The sequence below is a fragment of the Magnolia sinica genome, chromosome 13 (genome assembly GCF_029962835.1).
Source record: "Magnolia sinica isolate HGM2019 chromosome 13, MsV1, whole genome shotgun sequence".
Lineage (NCBI taxonomy): Eukaryota > Viridiplantae > Streptophyta > Magnoliopsida > Magnoliales > Magnoliaceae > Magnolia > Magnolia sinica.
In genome coordinates this window covers 168,421-195,672 of record NC_080585.1, presented here as the reverse complement: position 1 = coordinate 195,672, position 27,252 = coordinate 168,421, and the positions used below count along the sequence as shown (strand labels likewise).

Here is a 27,252-nt window from a genome sequence, read left to right as displayed (position 1 = left end):
CACCAGTTAAACGATTCCTCTCATATGCAAGTCTATTGCTTCTATTTGGAGAAGGATCTTTCTTGGAAGGAATGAAAAGAAAAAAAAAAACTCTCATGAGTACTAATAACGAATACATGACAAGAAACTCAAGCACAGGCTGCTGAATCACCATTAGCATCTAAGCCCCTCTCCCACCCATTTGGGGGTGGCTACTAAATGAGGCCACAAAAAAGGCCCACTGCAGTAATACATCCTTGTTAACATGTAATCATCTGGAGGTTTTCTACATAATCATCTATCTTTCCAGGATCACAATGCCCAATGCCAACACATGCCTGTTTCTAATCAAGTTACAATGTTTACAAGAGATAAAGACCAGGACAGCATCTTTACTGTGCAAGTAAATGCCTTCAGTAGTTGGGACAAGGCACAACACGATGCTTGACGCTGCTGATAAAATACTCAGATCATCATCATAGCCTTGTCCCATCCATTTGGGTTTGCTGGTTCAAGATAAAATATTCATTCATCATCCAAGAAAATGAATTCCTCATGACTGAAACTAAAATCAATGCAATGACTTCCATAAATTTAAAGAAAATTTCTCTCTATTTTGTTAAAGAAAACAATAATGAAACTAAAATATGTTAAATCATAGAACTTGCATACCTCCTCAGGTTTAAAATAATTCCTGAAGAAATGATACCAGCGCATCCTTATCTGGATACAAGCTAAAGTTGCAGTCGCTGCTGAATCAATACTTTAGACTCACTAAGCATGAGTCAAAATTGTTTAACACCAAAGTTCCATTTTATCTTCATAATGGCTGCATCATATATTCCCTCAATGGTCCATCAGTTCATACCTTGAATTTCTTAAGGGTGATACGCAAGCTCTCCATGACAGTTCCGATCTGATCCGAGATGTTGGTGTATAGCCACCTCTGTGCTGCCTCATCGAGTCCATGGGAATTGGTGGGCCATCCAACACTTGGGTAAGACATTTCTCGAGACAGGGATTTTGCTGCCTGCCTTAATCTTGGAAGGTCAAATTCTATTGGCTCTCCGATGATAATTCTGATATCCTTCTTGCAAAGAGGGAGTGGCGGCCTTCTGCCAAAGAAAGATTTCTCAGGCATCACCTGAGAAAGTAAATAGAAGGGGAACAGGAAATAAAGGAAACTGAATCAAGAACCTACCAAGGAAGCATTCTGATTAGTTTTTCATGAGTTCAGCACCATCGAGTGTAATATATGCCTTTGATATTTTCCTAATTGGCAATTTTGATCTGACATCTTCGCTCTTTTTTTTTTTTCCAGGTTATCAAAGGGTAGAAGTTTCAACTTGGTCATAAAAGGATAGCAATCATGATGCGATGAGACTGATGGAACTCAGAAACATGCTCAAACCAACGTCTGGGAACCTGATTGAGCACCCAAAAAGCTCAGCCAGCCGACTCAGCTACATCAAGACTAGGAACAAACACAAGCACGCACACAAAAACTTACTAGCAAACTGATTTTTAAGCTGACTAAAACTGACCATACACACAGAGGCACACGTGCACACACACACAGGCACGCGTGCACACACAAAAAACTGACTACCAGGCTTCACTTTTAAGCATGCACGCATGCACACAAGAACTGACTACCAGACTGATTTTTAAGCTGACTACGTCTTAAGCTGAGACTTGCACTTTAAATCATTGGTCAGAAGTTTAAAACAGGACCTTTTTTTCGTTGATATTCAATAGAGCACGTGAAAAAATTAAAAAAAAATAAAAAATCACCAAGTTACCTGCTTGATCAAGTCGTGTCAAGTACTGGAAACCTTGTCAGATTCATGGTAAAGCTTATTAAGGACTTCTAAATCTCAGCTGGGTACTAAATAACTCAAAAAATAAATGTATGTCATATAGCTCCTCCCTTCCTCAGATTCATGATCAGGCTTATTAAGGACTTCTAAATCTCAGTCCAGTACTATAAAAAAGCAAATCATTAAATAGTTTCCTTCATTCCAGAAAGACTTTTCACAAAAACTATATTATCCACTACAATAATTTCATGCAAAACATCAATGCTTCATTTTCATCGCCGAACTGAACTGAAACGGAAGATGCAAACATGAAGGAAAACGGGATAAACAGCCGAAAAGAGAACATGGGCATAGAACAAAACCCTATGTCCCAAACTTACAAGTTGGACCAATGACCCAAATTCAAAAGGACAATTAGCAGCTGACTTGATTGACAAAGCCCACGCTATTACGTCCAACTTCTCCCTCCTAAACACCTCGTTGGGGAATCTATGATGGTTATTAAAGCACATGCACTCTGCCCTGCAAGAAAAGGTAGCTTCCATAGCGCTCTCCCAAACAAGGTCATCTACTTCAACCAAAAGGAATAACAAACACTTTTTATTGGCAAATTGATGGAAAGTGTCTTTGGAGAATTTATAGCATCAGACCTACTGGAAGTGTCCAAGACGAGTCCATACATTGGTTTCTTCTAAAAGAACAAGGCCAAGTACATCTTCGGTTTCATCACTAGTCAGGGACATGGGGTGGAAAACATGATCAGAAACTATTCGATTAATTCCTAACCACTCAACATTTTCTGGTGAATCCAATTTTAAACAGAACTTTATAGTGGTTCAGCTGCATTTCAAATAAGCTATGATTATTGTAACTCTTGTTTTTGCTTAGCAATGTGTACCAAACAATAGCCTGTTTCTATTGCAGCAAATTTGCATGCCTTCAGGAAGCAATGAAAATGAACAAGAGTGATTCAATACATGACATATATGTAAAACATAGCAAAATGGGAAGTTAATCATATCTTCGAGAATTACCTTTTCAAAACCACAATGAACGATAGGCAAAACTACTGGAGTTACTGGTGCTCGTTCAATAAGACTGGCAGTTCCCCATTTTAACCGTCTAATAGGCTCATTCTCTTGGGATACTTTTCCTTCTGGAAATGTATGCAGCTGCTCCTCGGAAGATAATAAATAGCTTAAGAAAAGTAAAGTTAAGATATAAATAGAATGAAAATAATTCATACAACTAAAAAAGTGTGAGAATTGCAAGATTATAAGAGAGTACCCAACCACCTTCACTCAAGCGGTCAAGAGCTTCATTCATATGTTCCTGATAAATCCCCCCACCCCTTGTAATCGGTATGCATTTTCCTGTGTGGATCAGTCTCTCAGAAAACATATATCTCATTCCAATTGCATGCAAGGAACAAAATTCAATTGAAACTAAAAAATTGAGGAAAGTATAACACAAAGCAAGCAGTATCAAAAAGTCAACAAAATTGGAAAGTATTGACAAATAATCAAGACATTGTTGGAGAGTAAAAGGAAAGCATCGTGGTGACATTTCTTGTATGCGGATCTTTGGTCAATTCGGAACGAGCATAATGAATGATGCTTTTGCAATCATCACCAGATTCCAAACGAGGTTTTTAGGAAGGCCAAGCTGGATGTGACTGCATAGGCATCTGTTCTTCAGCAATTTTCAGGAATTTCTTTTGCATCTTTTGATTTTTGATTTTTGATTTTGGTCATCTCAAGCATAGATTTCCAGTCATCAACTTGCTCCTGTGATCCTGTGATAAAAGTGTGTAGCCTTTAAAAAAGAAGTCAACAAAAGTTTTTCTTTTTTTTTTAAATTCGAGCTCAAGACCCTAGAAGGGCCAACACAAGTTAAAAAGAAAGGTTTTATGACATGGTTTAACAGAGGATACGATCCTTGATAGAGTTGAATGGCGTAATAGGATTTGTGTAGTCAACCCCAATCAGCTGGATGAGGCTTAGACAAGATTTTTTTTTTCGTTTATTTTGTTTGGTTTGCAAATCTACTTAAACAATTCAAGGCATATTAAATGCACTGTTTTTTTAGAGAGAGAGAATGGAAATTTTATTAAAGAAAATGAAAAAAGCAACAAAAAGGCGCCAAGATAGCGCCCCGATTACATCCTGAGAAAATCAAATTACAATCTAAAGGCTTAGAGGAACAAGATGCCCATTCAACAACCAGCAACCTGATGATGAGGACATCAGAGCACCAGTCAAGCATACAAGAGGAGAGCTCCCATTTCTTTATGGCTAGGTGGATGCATACATGGGGCCTCGTGGGCCCAATTTGAGTGCTTAGCCCGTTGAAGACCCCGCATGCATGATGATGCATCTTTGAATGACCCGCACTGGGAAGATGCATGTGGGCTACTTGGTGGGACAATTCCAACCATTGGATCATCATCATTGGAATATTGATTGTGGGCCACGAAATAGTTCAGTTTACTTAATTGTTTATATGTTTGTTATTTTTTATTTTTTTAGCTTATATTGTTTATATGTGAATTTTTTTTATCTGAGAGCGTCTTTTTGTAAAAAGTCTTTTCTAAGACTATATAAGGCTTGGACGCCCAAACCCTAGCCCATTATTGCATATGAAAAAAAAACTCTTTCCCTTCGCTTCAGGATGAACTAAAATCTCATGTGATTGGAGCGGTGTGAAGCCATGGAGTGATTCCATCTTATCTATCTCCTTTATCTTCTCCTTTCAAGGTAATATATATACTTAACTTTTCTTTTCTCTCCCTAGTTTCCTCAATCTCTCTCAAACCTTCCCTACTCCTTTATTTTCTTTGTTTTCCCTAAAACCCATCACCAATCTCCTCCAAAACCCATCTAAACCTAGGCCTTTTACACCGTATCACCATACGGACCTCCACATGTGACCGTACGGACAAGGTTGTATGACTGTTTGTATGGCCAACCCATCTCCTCCCTATTTTCCTCTTTGATCCTTGCTCCTTTCTCTAAAATCCATAATCCTAAGCCTAGAACCCTCTCAAGTCCAATCCTAGAACCTAGATTTTGCAAAAACCTTAATCTTAAGCCCTAACCCTAAATCATCCTAAAACCTCAAATCCAAAATCCCCAAATCCCAAAACCTTAGTTCTTAAACCCTTTAATAAACAAAAAGATTCCCTTTATATTAGATCAATTCATATGCTAGATGGAAGTCCTACCTTCTGGGGGGTCCTATCTAATCATGTTTTATAAGATCTAACTGACGAGTTGTGATTTAGTCTTGAATTTGAGCATAGTTACATACTTGAATTTATTAAACTTCTGATTGATTAGCATTAATTTGTGCTTTAAATTGTTCTAGTTAATCCATTGATGATCTCATTGCATCATTCTAGGCTAGGCCATCTGTCCAACATTAAATTCTGGTATCAGAGCCTAGGTTTGGCATATGACTCTCAAGTTGCATCTAGGTTAGGTTTTTATATTGCCGTGTCTAGGGTTAGTAGTCTTTCACATTCTCATCTCATTGCATTTGGCGTCTTTATTTTCTAGGTTCTGCTTTAGGTGCCCAGTTTATCCCTACTCGTACTAGGCGTGGTTTTGGTCTACACCCCACAATGAATTTGAAACAGCTTGCTGAGGTTATCAATGCCAATAATAACCATCTCGCAGCTATTGAGGCCCAAAGTAGAACCACCAGTCACCAATTGGTAGCCCTCCGGAATGAGACCCATATCCGCATGACCTACTTGGAAGTTTCCCTCTAGGAAAACCTCGACGATGGGGAAGATGACCAATATCAAGCGGGAAGTGAAGTTGGAGGAAACCAAGTTGGAGGACGTGAAGAGGCCGTGGCAGAAGTGTTGGCCGTGCTAAGGTGCGTACCTAGCCACCTCGTGGAGAGTATCTAGACCACCGTGATCCTGATGATCGAGTAGTGAAGAGTGTGAAGATTGATGATGCAGGACATGAAATTCAAGTATGATGTGCAAGAATTCAGGCTTAGATTATACTAATGCAGAACAATCACATAATAATTCCACATCCCACACAAAGTCAAGCATTCAAGTAAAGGGGAATCTGCACGGGTCCAGGCCTACACAGGCTAGGACTGGATCAGTAAAATTAAGGACCAAACGATGCTCAAAGGGAAATAGTAATCATCCACACATGCATAGCAATCAACCCTTAATCTGAGGGATTCCCTAATTTCAATTCAGGGAACCCTAGGGCGAAAAAGGGAGCAAATAAATTAGGAATAATGCAATCTAGGACTAGGGTTATGAAAATAGGTAAGAAAAAAAGAAAAAAAGGAAGAAAACCTGAACCTGGAACAACTCCCGTGTGCGGACAACGGGCCTGAGTTGGGCACACGTGCGCAGGAGGCCGGCCGCACGTGTGGTGGGGGCCTGAATCCCAAAACGGACTCCTTGGCCTTGGTCGTCCAAGGGAGGTCTCCAAAACCTCCAAGTTTGGGGGTGATCCGACATACGGTCAAAGCGCAGTGCTCCGTCGAAGTTTCGACCCTCCTACAGGGCCAGATTTTAGAAACTGGCTATAGAGAGATGAATGGCTGCAAAACAAGCGGATTTGAAGCGAAGATGATCGTGGGATGGATGAACTAAGATGGAGGGGCGGATTGAGATAAATGTAGCTTCGCACCATAGTAGTTAGCCCTTCGAAAATGGAGGGCTTCGCACCCACTTGAATTTAGCCATTCGAAAAGGGAAGGCTTCGCACCCACTTGAATTTTTCCACAACTCAGAAACTCAGAGAGCAGAAAAACACGCAGGAATGTTTATTCAACTTCAATGAATCAAAAGAACTACAAGGGGTGCCTATTTATAGGGAAAACCCTATACCCCAGAACTCGCACCATGCGCGCAACCTATTACTTAGCAATGAAGTAAACTAAAATAAAAATCAATCAAAGAAATCTAAAGCGTTCATGATGCTTTAAATAATATAAATAAGCAAAACCTAAAATATGAAATCAATCCGACTACTGGACCATGATCATGAGATCTCAAGATGGGCTTTTCTTGGCCATCAAGCCCACTCTCTTGAACTAAAACTCCGTCTTCTAACTAGGAGGCCCTCCCTGGACGTCGTCATCGATCCAGATCGACGGTGGGGCCCTCCTTCGTGCGTACGTGCGTAGAGGGGCGGCGTGCGTGCGCGTGATGTCCCCATCAATTGAGGCCCTGAATTATGATGGTTGCTTGGACCCCAAGGCCTTTCTCGATTGGCTTGCGAACATTGATTATTATTTCGAGTGGTACAATATGTCCAATCGTCATTGAGTAAGATTCACCCAGATGAAGTTGGTAAGCCGAGCCAAGTTTTAGACAAATGTCGAGCGGAAGATGGAGGTGTATGGAGATCACTCGGTCTCACTGTGGGCTGAGATGAAAGAGATTTAAAGGAAAAGTACATTCCTCTCTCTTATCGCCAGAAGGTTTTGGATCAATGATAATCCTTTCGTCAAGGATCAATGCCCGTGGCTGATTAGATTACCAAGTTTGATGAATACATGATGCATTGTAACACAGAGGAGGACCCGTTAATGACAATTTCCCATTTCAGGATGGACGTCTGACTCAAGCTTCAACGTGAGCTCATTCCTCATGACGTCAACACCCTAGAGCATGCCTATCAAGTGGTGCAAGAACTTTAACGGTATCTAAAACCGCAATTCATGAGGTGATTCGACTCTCGTGAATCCAACGTCATGGCCACTCCCCGGGGAGCTAAGCCTAGTCATGGGAGTCCATCCAAAGTCCCAACTGGTACTCAACCCAACAATAGGGATGTGAGGGACAAAGGCATGGCTAGTACTAGTTCGAGGGGAGGTGAGCATACGTGGTGTTACAATTGCTAAGGATATGGTCATTTAGCACACCAATGCCCTACAAAAGAGCGAGGTAAGGCCCTCATAATTGGTGAGCTTAATGAGAATGCGAATGATCAAGGCGATTGCGAAGATGAGGAATATTGGCCTGAAATTGGTGCTAGTGATGAAAAAGTTGAAGGAATTGAGACTGTGCCACTCGCAATTGTCAGATGCACCTTAGCTCATGTCAAAGAGAGTGATAATTAGTGCAGGTATTCAATTTTCCATACTTACATCAAGTGTGGTGACGAAAAACTGTAAGGTGATAATTGATAGTATATGTTGCACCAACGTGGTCTCCATTAGCACTATATCTCATTTGGGTTTAAAACCCGTCCCTCACCCTCAACCCTCTCAAGTTTCTTGGATTGATGCATCCTCAATACCGATTTCTCAGCGGTGTCTCATTCCCGTATAGTTTTCTTTCTACAAAGACAAGTTTTGGTGTGTTGTCTTGCCTATGGATGTAGGCCATATCATTTTGGGCAGATCTTAGTTGTACAATCGTAATACGGCACTGTTCGGCTGCTCGAATACGTGTTCATTTATGAATAAAGGTAAGAGGATAAAGTTAAAACCTCTTTCGCCCAAAAGCATCCCGGAGAAGAAAGATGACCTCAAGAAAGGTGATCCTAAAGACATGAGGAAGTCCTAGCCTAAGCCTCTCCACATAATAAACGCCAAAGAGTTTGAAAGGGAGACTAAAGCTGATTTGATGGTGTCTGACCTCATGGCAAGAGAGGTCACACCCGAGGTTAGCGTAGAGTTGCCACTTGAAGTGAGTCTGGTGTTGGAGGAGTTTAGAAATGTTTTCCATGAGGACCCACTGGATGAGTTTCCACCCATGCGGGACATTTAGCATACCATTATTTTGTTATTGAGTCGACTCTACCAAAACTTCCTCACTATCAAATGAACCCCACGAAGCATGCAGAGTTGAAGAGGTAAGTTGATGAACTACTTAGAAAATATTTCATTCAGAAAAGTTTGAGCCCATGTGTCATACCAACCCTCCTCACACCTAAGAAAGATGGCACTTGGCGCATGTGCGTGGACATTCATATTCATAAACCTTCAAGGTCTGCAAATGCATTCACACACCATATCCATGATTTGCACAATGAGATTAGAAAACAGATTAATATGAGAAACGAAAAAGTACAAGATATTTGTTGACTCTCATCACAAGTTTAAAGAATTTCACATAAGTGACTATGTGATGGTTCGTATAACACTAGAACGGTTTCCTCGAGGGGTTGTTACGAAATTATAAGCATGTAGTGCCGGTCCTTATAAGATATCGAAAAAATTGGACTCTAATGCGTATGTTGTAGAACTTCCACCTGATATGTAGGCTACTTAGTTGGAGTTGGACCATTCCGACCATTGGATAATCATCATTGGACATCTTGAACATTCACACCCTAGCCCATTATTGCATCTGAAAAAGAAAAAACTCTCTTTGCTTTGTGATGAAGTAAAACTTCCTGTGATTGGACTGGTGTGAAGCCATGGAGTGATTCCATTTTATCGCTCTTATCTACTTCTTTCAAGGTAATATCTACACTTTTCTTTTCCTCTCTCTCTCTCTCTCTCTCTCTCTCTCTCTCTCTCTCTCAATCCTTCTCTACTCCTTTATTTTCTTTGTTTTCCCTAAAACTCATCCCCAATCTCCTCCAAAATCCATCTAAACCTAGGCCTACGTACACTGTACTACCGTACGGACCTCCACACTTGACCGTACGACCGTATAGACAAGACTCTATGACCATCCGTATGGCCAACCCATCTCCTCCTTATTTCCTTCTTTAATCCTTGCTCATTCGTCTCTAAATTTTGTAATCCTAAGCCTAAAACCCGCAAGTCCAATCCGAGAACCTAGATTTCCCAAAACCCTAATCTTAAGCCCTAACCCTAAATCTTCCTAAAACCTCAAATCTTAAAATCCTAACCCTAAATCCCTAAAACCTCAAACCCTAATTCCAAATCCCAAAACCCTAGTTCTTAAACCCTTTAACAAACCAAGAGATTCCCTTTAGAATTAGATCAATTCCTATGCTAGATGAAGTCCTACCTTCCACAGGTCCCAAAATCCCAAACCTAGTTTCCTAAAATCCTAACCCTAAATCACTAAAACCTCAAAACCTAATTCCCAAATCCAAAATCCAAAATCCCCAAATCCCAAAACTCTAGTTCTTAAACCCTTCAACAAACCAAAAGATTCCCTTTAGAATTAGATCAATTCTTATGCTAGATGGAAGTCCTACCTTCCATAGGTCATATCTAATCATGTTTTATAAGATCTAACTGACGGATTGTGATTTAGTATCGAATCTAAGCATGGTTACATACTTGAATTCATTAAGCATGTGATTAATTAGCATCATTCTGTGCTTTAAATTGTTCCAGTTAATCCATTGATGATTTCATTGCTTCATTCTAGGATAGACCCCGTCCTACATGACCTAACCCTTGGGAAACCATCGACCGCCTTATTTTCATTCTTGAAGCATCTCACATCTCTTTCTTCCCAAACAACCCACCACACAACAAGCATGGCCATTCTCGACATCGACTTCTCATCTTTCCTTAAATCCACACAATGCTGAGCTAACAAGAGGTCACGCACCGACGCCAAGAAAGACCAAGCAACCTTGAAACGAATAAGGATATCAGCCCAAACTGTCCCCACCAAGGGGCAATGCATAAATAGATCTACTACCTCCTCATTCTTCATACACCTAAGGCATATATTGGGAAGCACCATTGATCGTTTCTAGAGATTATCAATGGTTAGCACTTCTCTTCATAATGCCACATAAACTAAGTTTGCCCCAACTCCCCAAGTGTTCGATTATCATTTATCACAAGAAAGATTGTATAGAGATCGAACCAAGAAAAAGCCCATTTTGTCAATCCTCCACACCATCTTATTCAAGTCGGATCTTGTCGGATGGCATAGATGAATACGATCTAGAAGCGACACAAATTCTTTAATCTCATCATCACGAAGGAACCTCCTACACAAGGGCTCCCACACTACTTCCTCCCCATTATTTGAGAAGTAATCGGCAACCAAGATAGAAGGATTTAGGGCCAACCGATAGATCCTTGGAAATATATTTTTCAAAGGAGAATCTCCCACACAAAAATCCTCCCAAAACTGAATCCTCTTCCATTCCCCAAAGAGAAGCTCATCTTCATAAAACAGGCTTAGAAAATATTACCCTTTCCACATAGCCGACACTCGGTAACCGGAAGACTCCCTTATCCACCATCCGCCATCCGAACACCCATATTTGTTCCTTATGACTTCCTTTAATGCGGTCGCATTTTCACACCGGGCTCGAGTGGGGTGGCTTGTGGGATGCAGGGCCACACTCGAGGTGGGTGGCCCACAAAACCCATGGATTTGGGGCCCGTGTGAGGCAAGGTATTCAAAATCGGTTACGTATCGGCCGTTACGGCCAATACGTACCAGTAACGGTTGATACCGTTACGCGATACGGCCCCAAAATGGGGCACCTCCATTTTTGGGTTTGTAACGGCCGTTATGGGCCATAACCCTAAAGAAAATAGTAAAAAATGAAAAAAAAAAAAAAAAAAAACATAGCTTTTTTCTTTATTTTCTTCTTATTCTTCTTCTTGGTGCTGGGCTACTGCGACCACGGCAACAGCCCTTCTTCTTCTTCTTTTTCTGCGTTCCTCTCTCTCTCTCTCTCTAGTTCCCTCTCTTCTTTCCTTCCTCTTTTCGGTTTCCCTCTCTCCTTTTCAATTTGTCTTGGAAAAACAAACGGACTGCGTGCATTGGAAAACTAAATGGACTGCGTGCACTTTAAATGCTATGTGGTGCACGCAGCACTGTTTTGTTACATGGGGCCCACTTTGATTTATGTGTAGTATATCCATGTCGTCCATCTATTTTTCAAGTTTATTTTAGGGCAGATCTTTTGAGCAAAGGGATCCAAATCTCAATTGGACCACACAGTTGGGATTGAATGCCCATTGTTAAAATCTTCCTAAGGCCCACTATAATGTTTATTTTCCATCGAACCTGTTGATAAGGTCAGATCTTGATGAAGAGAGTGTCACACCCCAAACTCGGAAACCGGGCTCACAAAATTCTCAATCGCCGAATCCGGCGCTGACAGCCTCCGTAGTACCCCATTCTCGGCTCCCGGCACCTATACACTAGGTTCCGATCCTGGGATCCTACAAGGTGGATTTCAAACATGATTTTGATTCAGTATAAGCATAACCATAAGCATAAACCACGAACAATAACCACAAGAACACCATAACAAAATCCACTATAATAAAAAACTTTAAGTACAATGCGTATGAAAGAGAAATACAATATAATGAAAGTAACAGAAACTCCAGAAACTCAGCTGCACACTCCAACTGCGACGAGGCTATCGCTGCGTCCTGGTGTCACCTGCACGCATCAATCGTGCATAAGCTTATAGAAAGCTTAGAAGATGGTGTGTGTGCAGAATATGAGCGTGGTCAGAATGCAAAGTCAGAGTAATGCGGAATCATGCTAATGAGTACATGAATGCAAGCAGCGGTACCAAGGCTATGAGGTGCAAGATATGAATGTTATCGGCCATATCAAGACCATGCGATGCATGATGCACAGCTCAAGTATACCAATCCTCATCAATATCAATACAGTTCTCATTCTGAATAATCACCGGAGTTTAGTACACTCCAAATGGCACTGCCCCTCCCAACCGCACAGTCCAAGTGAGCGTAAGAAACCTCACTATCCGCCTGGCCAATAATCTGCCAATACCTATCTGGCACGTCGATAGTGGACCCATTTACGAGCTGTCAAACTCAGCCTAGTAATGCCCCCTACCCTCGGGCGAGTAAGGCCACACCCCTTTCCAACCGACCACGACACAGTGGGAGACGCGGCCTCCTGGTATTCGGCCCTCGTGCGCTCATATATTTACTCGGTCTTGACGTTTAGCGATTTTCACACAGGGACATCTATGGCGCCCCGATGCTAGAAACAGTATTTCCGGTATCCAATACAGCCATCCACGATGTGTCCGTAAAGGCTATGACCCTGATGTCGCTGGGGCATACAATAATCATAATCACACACATGCAAGTGCATGAATCACTCTACTAGACATGCAACAATCTTGCACGTACCGGGCGCTCATGTAGGGCAACTCTGCCTATCAGGGAGCCCATAAACAATCTGCCCGAAGGCATATGCTATGATCAGTCACTCCTCGTATCAGGCATACAAATGATGCGTATGATCATGAATCATGGATCTATAATAAACATGTTATGTGGTGATGGGCTCTATTCATAACAAAGATGGGCCTAGACGGCCTACACACTACAAGTATGGGCCTGTCATTGGGCCCCAGGGAGAGTCACAATGCGGACATTTAACCAACATTGTACTTACAATGTGGGCGTCAAACCATCATTGCTCCCAAGGCATAGCCCGCTATAAAGGTCAACACATAAACCATGGTGGAATCACATTACAATGGGCCTTATGTACAACCCATTGAGCCTCGACCCATAGGCCTTCAATACATCAAATAGGCCTCATAACATGGGTCTCGTGTGTGTGTATATGTGTGTGTGTGTGTGTGTATATATATATATATATATATATATATCAAGGTGGGCCCCAACAACGGGCCACAAACACATCAAGATAGGCCAATCACATGGGCCTCGTATATATCAAAGTGGGCCTCAACAACGGGCCACAAATACATCAAGATGGGCCAATCGCATGGGCCTTGTATGTGTGTGTGTGTGTGTATATATATATATATGAATCATATCAAAAGATCAACTGGACCACACTCCAAATAACAGTGGTGACAATGATTTCCACCATTAAAATTCTTAAGGCCCACCATAACTAGGGCTGTTCACGAGTCAAGCTAGCTCGAAAAGCTCGCTCGACTCGGCTCGAGTCAACTCGGATTGACTCGGCTTGAATGGCCGATTCGAGCCGAGCCAAGCTAATTATTTGAAGCTCGAGTTGAGTTCAAGCCAAGTTCGACCAGGGGGCATTTCAACTCGACTCGACTCAAAGCTCGAACTCAAGCTCGACTCTGCTCGGCTCGATTAATAAATATATTAAATATTATATATTATATATATATTATATTAATATAAGTTTTAAGTTTAAACTTAAAAATAAAAAAATAAAAAACAAACCCTAGAGTCTCTACCTGACCGCACGCACCCCCTTCCCTTTCCCTTTCTTCTCTTTCTCTGCCCACTGCCAGCCGCACGCCCGCCCCAACCACCACCACCAGTTTTCATTTCAGCTCCACAATAGTATGATTTCAATCTCTTGAGATCTACTTCTTAGGCGAGAAACCCAAGAAATTCGAGATGGGTTCTTCTCAGATTTGTTAGAGCTTCAAGGAAATCCAATGATCTAATTGGCTAGAGCTCTTTACTTGGATTTCTAATCTGTGTTCTGCTCTGTTTCTTTTCTAGTACTTGGATTTCTGCTGGGGAAGAAGATCAAGAACAGATCGGTTCTTACAGGTTTCCTCATCCGATTCAAAGCTTTGTTTGGTTTTTTCATCGGGTTTTGCTTTAATTCTCTTAAGATTTTTGAAATTTTCATCAATGGAGGAGGATCAAGAACAGAATCCATTACTCTCTCACCTAACAAGCTCGAGCTCAACTCCAGGTAAACTCAACTCGACTCTAACTCGACTCGATAGCTTTGGCAAACAAGCCAAGCTTCAATGTTGAGCTCGAGGCCAAGCTCGAGCTCGAACTCAAGTACATCATGGACAAGCCAAGCCAAGCTTGGCCCACCTCGACTCGACTCGGCTCGATGCCCGCCTCTAACCATAACATTTATTTTCTATTCAATCTGGTCATGAGGTCACACAGACTTGGATTAAGAGGAAAACAAATTTCTTAATGATCCAAACTCTTGTGACAACAAAGGAGTTTCAATGGCAGAAGCTCAATCCCCAATGCCTTTTTGCTAGGTGGTCCGCTTGATCCTAGATCTGTCTCAGTCTTTAGCTCATGCCATAAAATAAGCTTTCAAAATGGTTGGATGGCTTGGATGCAACACATGCATCATGGTGGGTCCCATAGATGGACGGCGTGGATGACACAGGCGGGACCCACAGAACTTGGTGACGCCACTCCAGTAGCTACTTAGCTGGAGTGAGGTACACCAGTCGTCCCACCCTGGGACGGTATGGGATACAATACATACATCAGTGGGTCCCACATGGGGCCCACCATAATGTTTATCTACCATCCAAGCCATTGACAAGGTCACACGGACCCTGATGAAAAGGAAAAACAAATTTCATAATGATCCAAAACTTCTGTGACGCTTAAAAAGGTTTCAATGGCAGACGTTCAATCCCATTGTTTCCTGTGAAGTGGGCCACCTGAGTTACATAACACAGCTGATTTTTATGACGGCCCACAGCTAGAAGAAGGGCCCACAAAATGCACAATGTCCTACACATCACAGCTGGGACCGTGGGTCCTTGCCTCCAACGCCCAGGACGTTGTTGCGTCCTCTGGTGTCAACGGCAGCAGCAGGCGCTGCTGCCTACGTTGTTGTTTTTTTTATAAAAAAAAAAATAGAAATCTTGGAGTTTTTCCCATGTGGGGCCCGCATCAGGTGAATCCACTCCAGCCATTGCATTTCATGGGTCAAGACTGACCAAACAAGCCCAATATTCAGTATGTTTTGGCTCAAGGTAGGTCCTAGTCAATTTTAACAGTAAAGTCAATATTTTTTATGTTATGGCCCGCCAGGAAATCAGATTGGGTTCATTTTTCGGCTCAACGCCTAAAATGATCTAAGGAAAAGATGGACGGGTTGGATTAAGTACATACATCAAGGTGGGGCCTACATGAGTGGTCCACCCAAAAGCTTAAATATAATATATATTTTATTTTATATATATATATATATATATATATTGTTAACTGTTAGTACACACCCATGGCAGTACACGCACTCCATGTTAGCCTCCATCACGTCCAGCGTCCAGGGACACTGGACGGCATGGATATAACACAAGCATCGTGGTGGGTCCCTCCTGTACGTGGCCCACCACACACACACACACACACACACATATATATATACATATATATATATATATATATATATATATTAACATATAAATATAATATATTATATATCATTTAGTCCGGTGTGTGGAACTTCCCACCATCCCTAGAGTGGACGGTATGGATCTCCCTGAAATGTGGTGGGCCACACCATATGATGGATGGAGTAGATTTAACATATCGTTGGGGCCCACTTCATTCTGAGAGAGAGAGAGAGAGAGAGAGAGAGAGAAATACATGTGAAGCGGAGGGACCCCGCCACTATCGGGCCCCCCACGGTTACATCACATACATCAAAATGGGTCTCACCAACAAGTGGGCCCTAAAATAAGAATTAACGGTGGATCACCCACCTATTGGCCTCCTTCTTGCTCCCTTGGGCTTGTATGCACCCATGCTTAACTTTTGATGGTGGTTGATGGAGTTTTGATGGTGGGGTAAGAGATGAGAGGGTGGGCTACACTTGTTGCTTTGGGATAGTTTGGAAAAGCTTGGACGTATGGAAATTTTGGGTTGCTTAGGAGTGAAGAGAGGAGAGAGAGGGAAATGATGGGTGAAAAGGGATGGGATGATGGGATTGTTGTAAGGAAAGGTGATGGGAGGTATGGGTGAGTTTGATTTTTTTGTAAAAAGAGGGATGGTTAGGGGAGAGAGAGTTGACTTATGGAAAAGGAGGGATGGGTGTTGTACTTGGGGTATGGCTTGTACTTGACATTGATTGATTGATTGATTGATGGGACATGTTGTAGAGATTCTCTCGAAATTCGCAACACGCGGCGTTTCTTCAAAATAAACGCGGGCCCACATCTCCTGGCCTGGGTATCGGTTCGGTGCGCGAGTCGCGGCGTTGGAACCACGGCGACGGCACGATCGCTAGGGTACAAGTTTCGAGTCGTGTCGACTCTGATATGCGGGACTCAGCTTAGGATCGCACGCAAACGTCGGATACAGGTCAAAGGTTGCCGGAATTCGACCGGGAGGACCGCAGAAGCCTACGAAACGGTACAGACTAGGATACGGGTCTTACACGGAGAATACATATAACAGCTTGATCACAAAAAAAAAAAAAGTATTATGAAATTTGTAATTGTGGAAATTAAATCCTTATTTTGTGGTCCACCTAAGATTTGGATCAGCCTCATTTTTTGGACTATGCCCTAAAATAAGTTGGCAAAAAGGATGGACCATATGGATATACAACAAATGCATTGAGGTGGGCCCCACTTTTAAAGGAATACTCATTAGTGGTCCACCGAAGATTTAGGTTTACCTGAATGTTTGAACCATGCTTTAAAATGAGTTGGCAAAACAGATTGATGGCATGGATATACAAATACATCGAGGTGGCCCGCCTAGCCCACTAGTGGTCCACCTGATATTTGGATATACCTTATTTTTTTCCAATGCCCTTGAATGAGTTGCTAAAACGGATGGATAACATGGATATATAATTCATAATCGAGTGGACCCCAGTACATGGCCCTAAAAATTTATACATGAGGTATATATCAACTCAAAATTAACCAATTAAATTTTGGGACCATTGTTGCTAAGTCACAATCCCAAAATTAAATAACTCCTACAATTTTCACTGTTAATTTGCAGACACTTGTTTTTTGAAATAGGACCATTTGATATTTTTCATTTTTCCCTCTCCAATAAATGTCCACCAATCCATTAGTGGGATAAATGCCAATAGATTGCATTAATTTGAGGCTAGTTTGGGGCATCAAATGGTCCCCAAATCAGCCCCGAATCGACAACACTATTTACCTCAATTTATTTTTATTTTTTTTAAAGATCTATGGGGGAAAATGATATCAAATTGTTAGGTATCTGAATTACATAATAGGATACAAAAGTCCCTAAACTCTATATATTGAAATGAAATGTATGTGAGTCATGAAGTATACAATGCATTAGCATTATAAATAAAAGGAAAACTTGAAAATATAAGATGTTTTAGTATTACATTCATTACAATAAATTTCAATATATATATATATATAGTTAGTTAGTTAGTTAGTTAGTTAGTTGGTTAGAAAACTAAATATAAAAGGTTTGCAGTTAATTCCAGGTTGTCAGGTTCATAAATCCATCAGATAGCCCGACATAGCATTCTCACCAAAGAGTAGACCATTTCACCACCATAAACATGTTCTAAATTATAAATGAATGCATATTTGGAATACTTAGAATACTCCAGATTTAATCCATATTTTTTTATATTTTTTTGGCTAAAAATTAAAATTAAAATTTTGCATCGTTACGCCCCCGTATCGCCCGATACAGGCCGTATCTGTATAGGTAACGGTGGGCACCGTTACACCTACCGATATCGATACCGAACACCTTGGTGTGAGGCGGGTGGCTCGTATGAGGCGGAACCCATGGATTTGGGGCCCACGAAGGAGCGGAACCTATGGATTTAGGGCTCACGAGGAGGGTTCGACTGAGGACCTAACCCCTGGATTTGGGGCTTGGGTTATGAGATAAAGGGATTAATTTGCCATGCTCTATCAATTTGAGCTTTTAGAGCAAGTGGTTAATTGTCCTGCATCAAATTGGTATCAGAGCGGGAGGTCTCATGTTTAAGACTCCTTACCAGGGGTGATTAATGGAGGGGGGCATTTTCACACCGAGCTCGAGTGGGGTGGCCTGTGGGATGCAGGGGCACACTCGGGGTGGGTGGCCTGCAGAACCCATGGATTTGGGGCCCATGAGGAGGCGGAACACATGGATTTGGGGTTCACAAGTAGGGTTCGGCCAAGGACCTAATCGATGGATTAGGGTCTCACGAGGAGGGTTCGGCCGATGACCTAACCCATGGATTTGAGGCCTGAGCTATAAGATAAAGGGATTAATTCGCCATGCTCTATCAATTCAAGCTTTTAGAGCAAGTGGTTAATTGTCCTGCATCCTCCTTCCAAAGCATGTTGCCCTCCTCACCCAATCTCCAAAGCCACTTCCCAAGCAAGGCCACATTCATGGACTAAAGATCTCTTATACCTACTCCTCCCTCATCATAGGACTTACACACCTCTTTCCACCACATCAAGTGGAACTTCTTCTCCTCTGCCCCTCACCATAGAAAGTCTGCCTTAACCACTCAAGCCTGGAAAGCACTGAAGCCAGGCATTTGAAAAGCAACATAAAGTAAAGAGAAAATTTTAGATAAAGCCACTTTGATGAGGGCGATACACCCACACAATGGTAACGACTTTTCCATCTAGCACGCTTCCTCTCGAATCTTTCCACCACTCTCCCCCATAAGTGTTTAGCTAGTTTTCCTACACAGAGAGAGACCAACAAACATAGACGGAAGTGAACCAGCCACACACCCAAAGATACCGGCCATAAGCTCCACTTCCTTCGACTTTTAAACCTAACACCACCTCGAAGCATTGGTAATCATCCTCAACTAGTCTACCATGATGGCCTCAACTTTGCACCGTAAACTGAAGATGAGATATAGGAGCAAGCATCCCACTCAACTTTGAACTTGCAGACAAGACCCTCCACTTGCCCTTTAGATATCATCTTTCCTAAAGCCTCGGTCACAATGACAGAGAAAAGGTGACATCACCCTAACAGAACCACTTAGAAGTCTTGGGAAAAACCTTCGAGAGAACCATTTAACAACAACGAGAAGTGCGCTGGCCCCACACATCCTCAAATCCATTTTCTCCATCTCTTCCCATACCCAATCCGCTGCAACATATAATCAAGAAACCGCCAATCAATGTGATCGTAGGCCTTTTTTATGTCCAACTTACACACAACTCCCTTAGCTCATCCTTTGTATCTCGAGTCAAGGCATACATGAGCTATTAAGGCGCTATCTAAAATTTGCCAACTCGGAACGAACACACTTTGATTTTTAGATATGACACTTCTTAACATTGCACAAATCCTCAAGGCCAATACTTTAGCCAGAATCTTGTAAGGTCCTCCAATCAGACTAATCGGCCTGAAATCACTGAACCTTTCCACACCTAAAACCTTAGGAATGATCGCTACGAAAAATGCACCAGGGTCAACTGAAGATTGACCCCTATCAAAAAGTTCACCCATAAAAACCATAACATCTTTTCCTCACCACCTCCCAAACACTTGGAAAAAAGGCCATTGGAAAGCCATCCGAAACCGAGGCTTTGTCCCTTCCCAGCGAATCAACAGCTTTCTTCAGCTCATCTGAAAATGTTTTTTTGAGCGAGTCACCATCTTTGGCCGGAAGACTACTAAAATGCAAGTTATCCAACTTAGTCTTCTCTAATCTTCCTCATAAAGCAACTCCTTATAATACTGGATCACTTCTTCAATCAGGCAGTCTTTATCTTCAATATGGATTCCATCAACCACAATGCTAGTAATTTTATTTTGTTGATACTTGCGCGCGTACTAGAAATACTATGAAAAACCTTTGTATTTTTGACGCCTTCCTAAATCCATATAATTCTTGCCCATTGCCTCCATTTAATTTCATCTTCCTTAACCCGATTAGAATAATCTTAGGTCAACTTGATTCTCTTGGCTTTTTCTTTGAGAGAAAGATCACCTTCCTCGACCTTAACATCTAAAGCCTGTATCTCTTCGAGAATGAAAGTCATCCCGGCCTCCCTTTTACCAAGCTCTTCTTTTTTCCAAGCTTTAATCTTATCTTTCAACATTTTAAGTTTCCTACACAATTTGAATTCCACAAACCCCTCTACTGCAAAAGAGCGTCACCAGTCTTTTAACCATATGAGGGAAGCCCTCCACCTCAAGCCCCATGAGCTCAAGCGTAAATGGTTTGGGGCCTCTATTTTCTCATCAATTTCAAGGTAACATCCTTGTGGATTGTGAGAAACAACATTTGACAGAGAGCCACATCATCGGCTCCCCATTAGTTTTCGGAAACATCTTCCCAAAAAGATGATGGATGTATTACCTCTTCAACCAATGTCCCTTTGCCAATCAGATATGGTGTCGTCTTTTTAGGATCTTTGACATCTCTTGGGCTATGCCGACCTCAATGGGTGCCCTTCTCTCTGTTTGGCATGGGGCTTCCCTTGTTAAGGAAAAAAGGAACCTTTGGCGATTACCTCTCCTTGCCATCCGATAGGCTATCTAGGGTGGAAAGGAACAGCAGATGTTTTTCGGAACATTTCCACAAAGGCTGATTTTGTCTCCTCTACAGTCTCTATTCTCATGGTTGATGGAGCTTCATGTATCTCCACCCTTAAGGATTGTAATTTTTCCTCTTTCACTCTGATGTAATTTGAAACCTTTGCACCATCTCAGTGCTTTAAAAAAAAAAAAAATTCCGTTATCCTTCAATAAAAACAAAGATGATGGGCTTCGTTTTTGTGTAGTAAGAACAAAACCTATCATCACTGTGGGAGCATTTCCACAAAATTAGGGGTAGCTGCTGATGTGGCGCCTCCGTCAGATGCTGTCTTTCATAGGAATCAAAACAATGTTGCCCATGCAAAAAGGCCCTTACGGAACATCTAAAATTCGACTTCTAAAAATAGCAAAAATGTTAGTTTCTCGAAAACCAATGGCAGTTCAGGGCAACTTGTACAAAAAGTCTAACTGAACGTATAAAGGTAACAAGTAGCTATAAATCTATAAAGAAAATGAAAACTAATTCCGTTATCCTTCAATAAAAACAAAGATGATGGGTTTCGTTTTTGTGGAGTAAGAACAAAACCTATCATCACTGTGGAAGCATTTCCACAAAATTAGGGGTAGCTGCTGATGTGGCACCTCTGTCAGAAGCTGTCTTTCATAGGAATCAAAACAATGTTGCCCATGCAAAAAGGCCCTTACGGAACATCTAAAATTCGACTTCTAAAAATAGCAAAAATGTTAGTTTCTCGAAAACCAATGGCAGTTCAGGGCAACTTGTACAAAAAGTCTAACTGAACATATAAAGGTAACAAGTAGCTATAAATCTATAAAGAAAATGAAAACTAATCTCAAAAGAAACTGAGCATTAAGTGATAGACTTCTCTGAACACCATATTAGCAAGATCATCATCATATCCTTATCCCAGGCTCCCAGCAAAATGAAGTGAGGAATCAAATTATAAAGACATTAACACCTATATTCAGAGGACACAAAACACATACTCGTGATGAAAATACAAGTTCATTGAGAAAGACGTAATAAGGAGCAGATATGTTCTTACCGAGTCGAAAGAAGTATGACAAAACTGTATTTTTGAAGCATATGTCATCTGCTGCTAGAACCCACCGTGCTAGTCTTGCATCTGCTGATGGGAAACCCCTGAATCCCCACATGAGTGGATCATCCAACCTGTTACAAGTATCCTTCTTTCAGCAAGAGCACTCGCAAAAAGAAAAAAGAAAAAAAAACTACTGATTTTCAAAAGGGTTGGGGTTTGCACGAGTTTAGAATAGTCACATAATTTCAAAAAGTGACCCTGGGATACATGGATATCTAAATGGGCTACTCATAAGCCTCCATGTTAACAAGGCCAGCTTAGAAGAAGTTGTTCTCATGTTCAAAAAACTCTTCTATGACACATAACTAGATTGGCATGCATGCAATCAACTCAATTCCCTTTTATGACAAGAACAAACTTACTAACATATCTTGCATGGATTACATATGTGAAGATCTCTACATTAGACATATAATTCTGAATCATTTGAATAATGCCATGATGCCAAACTGCACAAGTTTAAATTTGATTTGATGAATATACAAACTCTTCCCAACTAAGAAAGACACTCCCATTCAAATCCACTTTGCATGGTTACAAAGTCATCCTTTGATCTCGAGGGTTGCACAGGGAACTTTCTCTAATACTCACCCTATTTCATATACCTAAAAGCTCAACTTGAATGTAATCATGTACACCATGGCCCAGAGAAAACATAAATAAATACTATGCCATGCCTGTCCAGTTTACTTGCTGCAACTGTCAAGATTCTAACCTAAGAACCAAATGTTCCACGATTATTGTAACTGCAAATGGATTCAGGATTTGATACATTCTCTATGAATGAGATAAAGACAGGATAATCGGGAACAACATAGAGTGGACTTTAATTTTAGTCTGTGGCTGGGTGTCATAAAGGGTGAGTGCTTGGGTATCCCATCCAGCTGATGCTGTAGATAATATATGTTATTTTGACAGATTCAATGGGCAATATAAATCTCTAATATAATTAATATAATCTGTTATAACTAATGTAGATATGTAAATCAATTACAGTTATTTCATATGTGTCATTTTGCATTTTTAATTCAAAAGAAAATTTGAAATAAAAAGAAAGCAATTCCTAATAATATAAACTTCTAATAATTAGAAGTTGGATCTTATAGATGAAGGGTAAATAGCGATAGCAGAAGGAGCTGCCCCTGCTGGCCTTCTTTCCTACTATGTCCTTTCTTTGCTTTGTATATAAATCTAAAGTAACAAATAAACTAGCGAACGACATGAGGCTTGGCTTCAATGTTGGTGCAACCCAATTATCGAGTCAATGAGATCTCAATACCCAAATTGCGAAGAAATTCAAATAAGAAGACTCACAAGAATAATGGGGTAGAGAGGGAGAGAACTTTTATTGATATCAACCTTTCTTCTTACACAAGTTTTTTTTAAATTTAAATCACACTTAGAAAATATTCAAATCTACCAAACTCCTACACCACTACCCCCTTTTATAGATTGTAAAGGAATCCTTAATTGAAATCTCTCCAACTAAGAGAATCAATTACAATCTATTGCACCCTAATCTAATTTTTCTTCATATTGCAAAAGTCTAATGAAAAGAAAACATGGAAAGCAATCAAATCTCTAAATCCAGCTCATATCTTTAATCATATCAATTACTTCTTCAAATCAGCTCTCCATCTTCCAAAAATAGTATATTGTAATCCTTGATTTAGACCCTCAAATCTATAAATAATTAGCACATGTTGGGCCTACATTTTGTTGGGCCATACAGTGGCCCTAGATGGGCCTAGGTGCATCGTGCGCCTGCCTCAATTCTTCTTGGCTTGAAAGAACTCATCCTCGAGTTGGAAACCAATCTCAACCTTTGTACTACAACAAATCATGTTCTTCTTTGGTGGAAGTTGATGATGCAACCCTAAGCACCAACTTGGCATGACCTTTGTTGGAGTCCACTGTATGTGATGTCTTTTTCACCTGCACTTTTGTGAGTGTCAACTTGTTAGTTGTAAATTTAAAGTTCTTTGCGGATCCTAAAACATTTGCCCTGTTTTTTTGCCATGGTTATCTTTTGCAAAGATGTTTCAATTTGAGTATTGAGACCTACTTGCATGTTTGTGATTGTCACCATCATTGGATCCATCAATTGATCCATTGATGAATTCAAGCATAGGTTAACGTTAATGCATCAAGCACTTCAAATGTCAACTTTTCCTTTGACTCTATGGATTGCTTCACTGTATCTGAAATTTCTACTTTAATTTTGGGTTCTTTGTCACATTCTAACAATCGAAGGATTCAATCATTGGTGTCGTCTAAGCCAGGTTCGCTCGTTGCTGGTTAGGACCTTGGTGGGGAACTTCCCCTACGTGTCCACATGCTCCAACTTCGGTCTCTGGATTCCCTCTACGCCAAAGTTCTCCCACTCGATTAGTGAGATTGCCTATCTCGTGCGTGAGTTGATCTACCCGTTTTGCGAGTGTGCAAATCAATTGAGCTAGTTGTGTGAAATCTTCCTGTATTACCTCTTCCGATGGCATTAGGAAATGACGTAGAGTTGAAATTTTCCAAAGATGACCCGCTCTAAGACCAAAATGGTGCAACTCGGTTATCGAGTCAATGAGATCTCGATATCCAAATTGCAAAGAAATTCAAATAAGAAGACTCACAAGAATAATGGAGTGGAGAGGGAAAGAGCTTTTATTGATATCAACCTTTCTTCTTACAAAAGTAAAGAAAAACCACACTTACAAAATATTCGAATCTACCAACTCCTACACCACTACCTCTTTTATAAGATCCTAAAAGAATCCTTAATTGAAATCCTTACAATTAAGAGAATTACTCACAATTTATTGCACCCGAATCTAATTTTTCTTCATGTGGGAAAAGTCTAATGAAAAGAAAACATGGAAAGCGATCAAATCTCTAAATCTAGCTCATATCTTTAATCATATCGATTACATCTTCAAATCAACTCTCCATCTTCCAAAAATACCATATGGTAATCCTTGATTTAGGCCCTCAAATCTGGAAATCAGCACATGTTGGCCCTACGGTGGGCTACAAGCCTACGTTTTGTTGGGCCATACAGTGGCCCTAGATGGGCCTAGGTGCGTCGTGCACCTGCATCAAATGTGATCAGAATTGCTTAGCCATGCTTCCTAGTTGGAAAAACAAGCATCGCAGAATTAGTGCCTCTCAGTCAAAGAAAGATTTTCTGCAGGACTACAGACAGGCTGAGGTCAGTAGGTAAAGATTTTCTGCAGGACTACGGACGGGTTGAGGTCAATAGGTAACACAATGGAGTGCAGCTTCATGGCTAAAGTGATCCAAAGAATTATGGTATTAAAGAAAGAGAAGCTAAGCTTCCTCTATCATACTTGGGAGTTCCCCTATCCGATAAGCATCCAGACACTATTTGGTTCCAGCGCATTGCAAACAAAATTGCAGGTAGGAAGACTTGGCTCGTCTCCAGCAGGGAGGCTGATTCTGCTGAAACATTTCCTGGATGGCATTCCGGTTCGTCTATTCTCAACAACGGGTATCCGGCAAAGTATAGAAATGTTATCTCATCGAAGTTGTTTTGGGGAGAATTTGAGTGCAAAACCAGATTTCATTGGGTTAGCTGGAAGCAGATTTTTTTTTTCTCTCGAGCAGGAGGTAGCGTAAGAGTTTAGGATGGCAGATGTGATGAGGAGCTTCTGAATGAAAATGTGGTGGCCACTTTTTTTTTTTTACCACAGACCCCACATGCGGTAGTGGGTCCTTACTCTTGCCCCAGTGGTAGTCTCACAAGAGTTTCAACACCAGGTCAAGGGTTTGGGTACCCATTGGTGGTGAAATCCCACAACGGTGTGAATGTGTGTGTGTGTGTGTGTGTGTGTGTAAATAATAATAATAATAATGTTGTGGGCCAGGTTTATAAATGTGACGTACGTAGCTAGATCGTTTATGACTGCAGGCAGAATGCCTACCAATGGATCTTTGTTATCAACCGTAAACTCCCACTTCTTGTTCAAAAATTCGAAATCGCTTTTGGGCTTTTGGATGCAGAATTGGATAGGCAATGTCCAAAAATGTCAGCATATAGCAGATCATATTCAGTTGGAAATTGGATGAACTGTTATAGTTTCTGTCTGCTTCCAAAAAGTTCCCTCCCCTTTAGAGAATTGAGAATCAGCCAAAGGAAGTCAGGGGGCTGTCTATTTGTGGATAGATTGGAGGTGGGCAATATCAGATGGAAATGATTTTGTTGCTTTTGAAAGAAAAGAAAAGGTATGCAGTGATTTCTAAGTGCCCGCGTATCATCGATCACACTCTGGCAGAATATCAAAGTTTCCGTCATTAATTATATTATTGAGAGAGTTTCAAAGGAAAAATGATAAACATGATCGAAAAATAATAATAAGAAATAAGAAAAAGAAAAAGAACAGACGTGGACATGTGATTGCTGACGGTGATGAGGGGAGTCGAAGGGGGACGGCATCGGACGAGACGGATTAGGGTTTCGGGGTTGTGAACGGAAGTGGAGTTGAGGTGACAGGTGATGGCCTTGGCGAATGCTCCTGCTGCCATGAATACCAGCTTTCTGGGGAACCCGCACAGATGCTTTGAGCTCGCCGCACACTCCATTTTCCTTCGCATCCCTTTCTCCTTTCTTCTCCCTTATTCTCCTCTTTGTCATGACATCAATACCGTCCCTGGCCGTCTCCTGCTAGAGACGCTAGGGTCAATCGTAAAAATAATTGCCGATGTTGGACTCTGGATACGGGATTTGTGGCTTACGTGTGCACGTGCCGCGCTCGCGACATGTTCATTAGGCGTGTAACCCTTGCAGGATGATGGTAGGGTACTGATTTCATATTCGTTCCATAGCCGAGTGTGCGGCCCATCTAATGTGGGTGAGTCTTGGCCATTGGTTCACGGCTTGATGCAGTCGTGTAGAAGAGGAGGTCTGCTAGAGGTATAGCGAGTTGCACCGTGGTGGGTGATGTTTAGTAATCCAAGCCGTGCACCATGCAAAGATGGGCTTCATTGTCGATGAAGGATTAGAATCTTTTGCACTTTTGACAAGGCATGACGTTGTGGGTGCTATAGAGCACTCTGTTTACACCTAACTTACACAGTCCAGATATATACAGTCTAGTTCAATTGATGGACAAGTGGCCACATGTCGATATACTCGTGTAGAATCAGAAGAGGAACATATAGACACTATGCTCGGTTAAAACCTGAAAGTGCTG

At 41.3% G+C, this 27,252-nt stretch overlaps 1 protein-coding gene across 3 annotated transcripts; it reads right to left on the bottom strand.

The window, feature by feature from the left end:
• Positions 1-297: 297 nt before the first annotated feature.
• LOC131222289 (N-acylphosphatidylethanolamine synthase) lies at positions 298-26,848 on the bottom strand. 3 transcript variants are annotated; one of them, XR_009159984.1, is made up of 6 exons: positions 26,445-26,848; positions 21,992-22,119; positions 3,087-3,172; positions 2,834-2,974; positions 652-1,123; positions 298-485 (listed from the first exon to the last, which is right to left on the bottom strand). XR_009159984.1 is itself a non-coding variant. In XM_058217302.1 (5 exons), the coding sequence occupies exons 1-5, from the start codon at positions 26,651-26,653 to the stop codon at positions 842-844; spliced, it is 846 nt and encodes a 281-aa protein (XP_058073285.1). In that variant the 5' UTR covers positions 26,654-26,848; the 3' UTR covers positions 540-841. The 3 variants fall into 3 exon arrangements, 2 of the variants coding, with proteins under 2 accessions (XP_058073285.1, XP_058073286.1); XM_058217302.1 differs by lacking the exon at positions 298-485 and having other exon boundaries at positions 540-1,123; XM_058217303.1 differs by lacking the exon at positions 298-485 and having other exon boundaries at positions 540-1,123; positions 2,834-2,971.
• Positions 26,849-27,252: the final 404 nt, after the last annotated feature.

Excerpts from the sequence above, each read along its gene's own strand:
- LOC131222289 (XM_058217302.1), bottom strand. The coding sequence starts at position 26,653 with ATGCGAAGGAAAATGGAGTGTGCGGCGAGCTCAAAGCATCTGTGCGGG. Across the intron at positions 22,120-26,444 it reads GTCAGCAATCACATGTCCAC|GTTGGATGATCCACTCATGT; the intron begins GTCTGTTCTTTT and ends TACTTGTAACAG. Across the intron at positions 3,173-21,991 it reads GTCATACTTCTTTCGACTCG|GAAAATGCATACCGATTACA; the intron begins GTAAGAACATAT and ends TGATCCACACAG.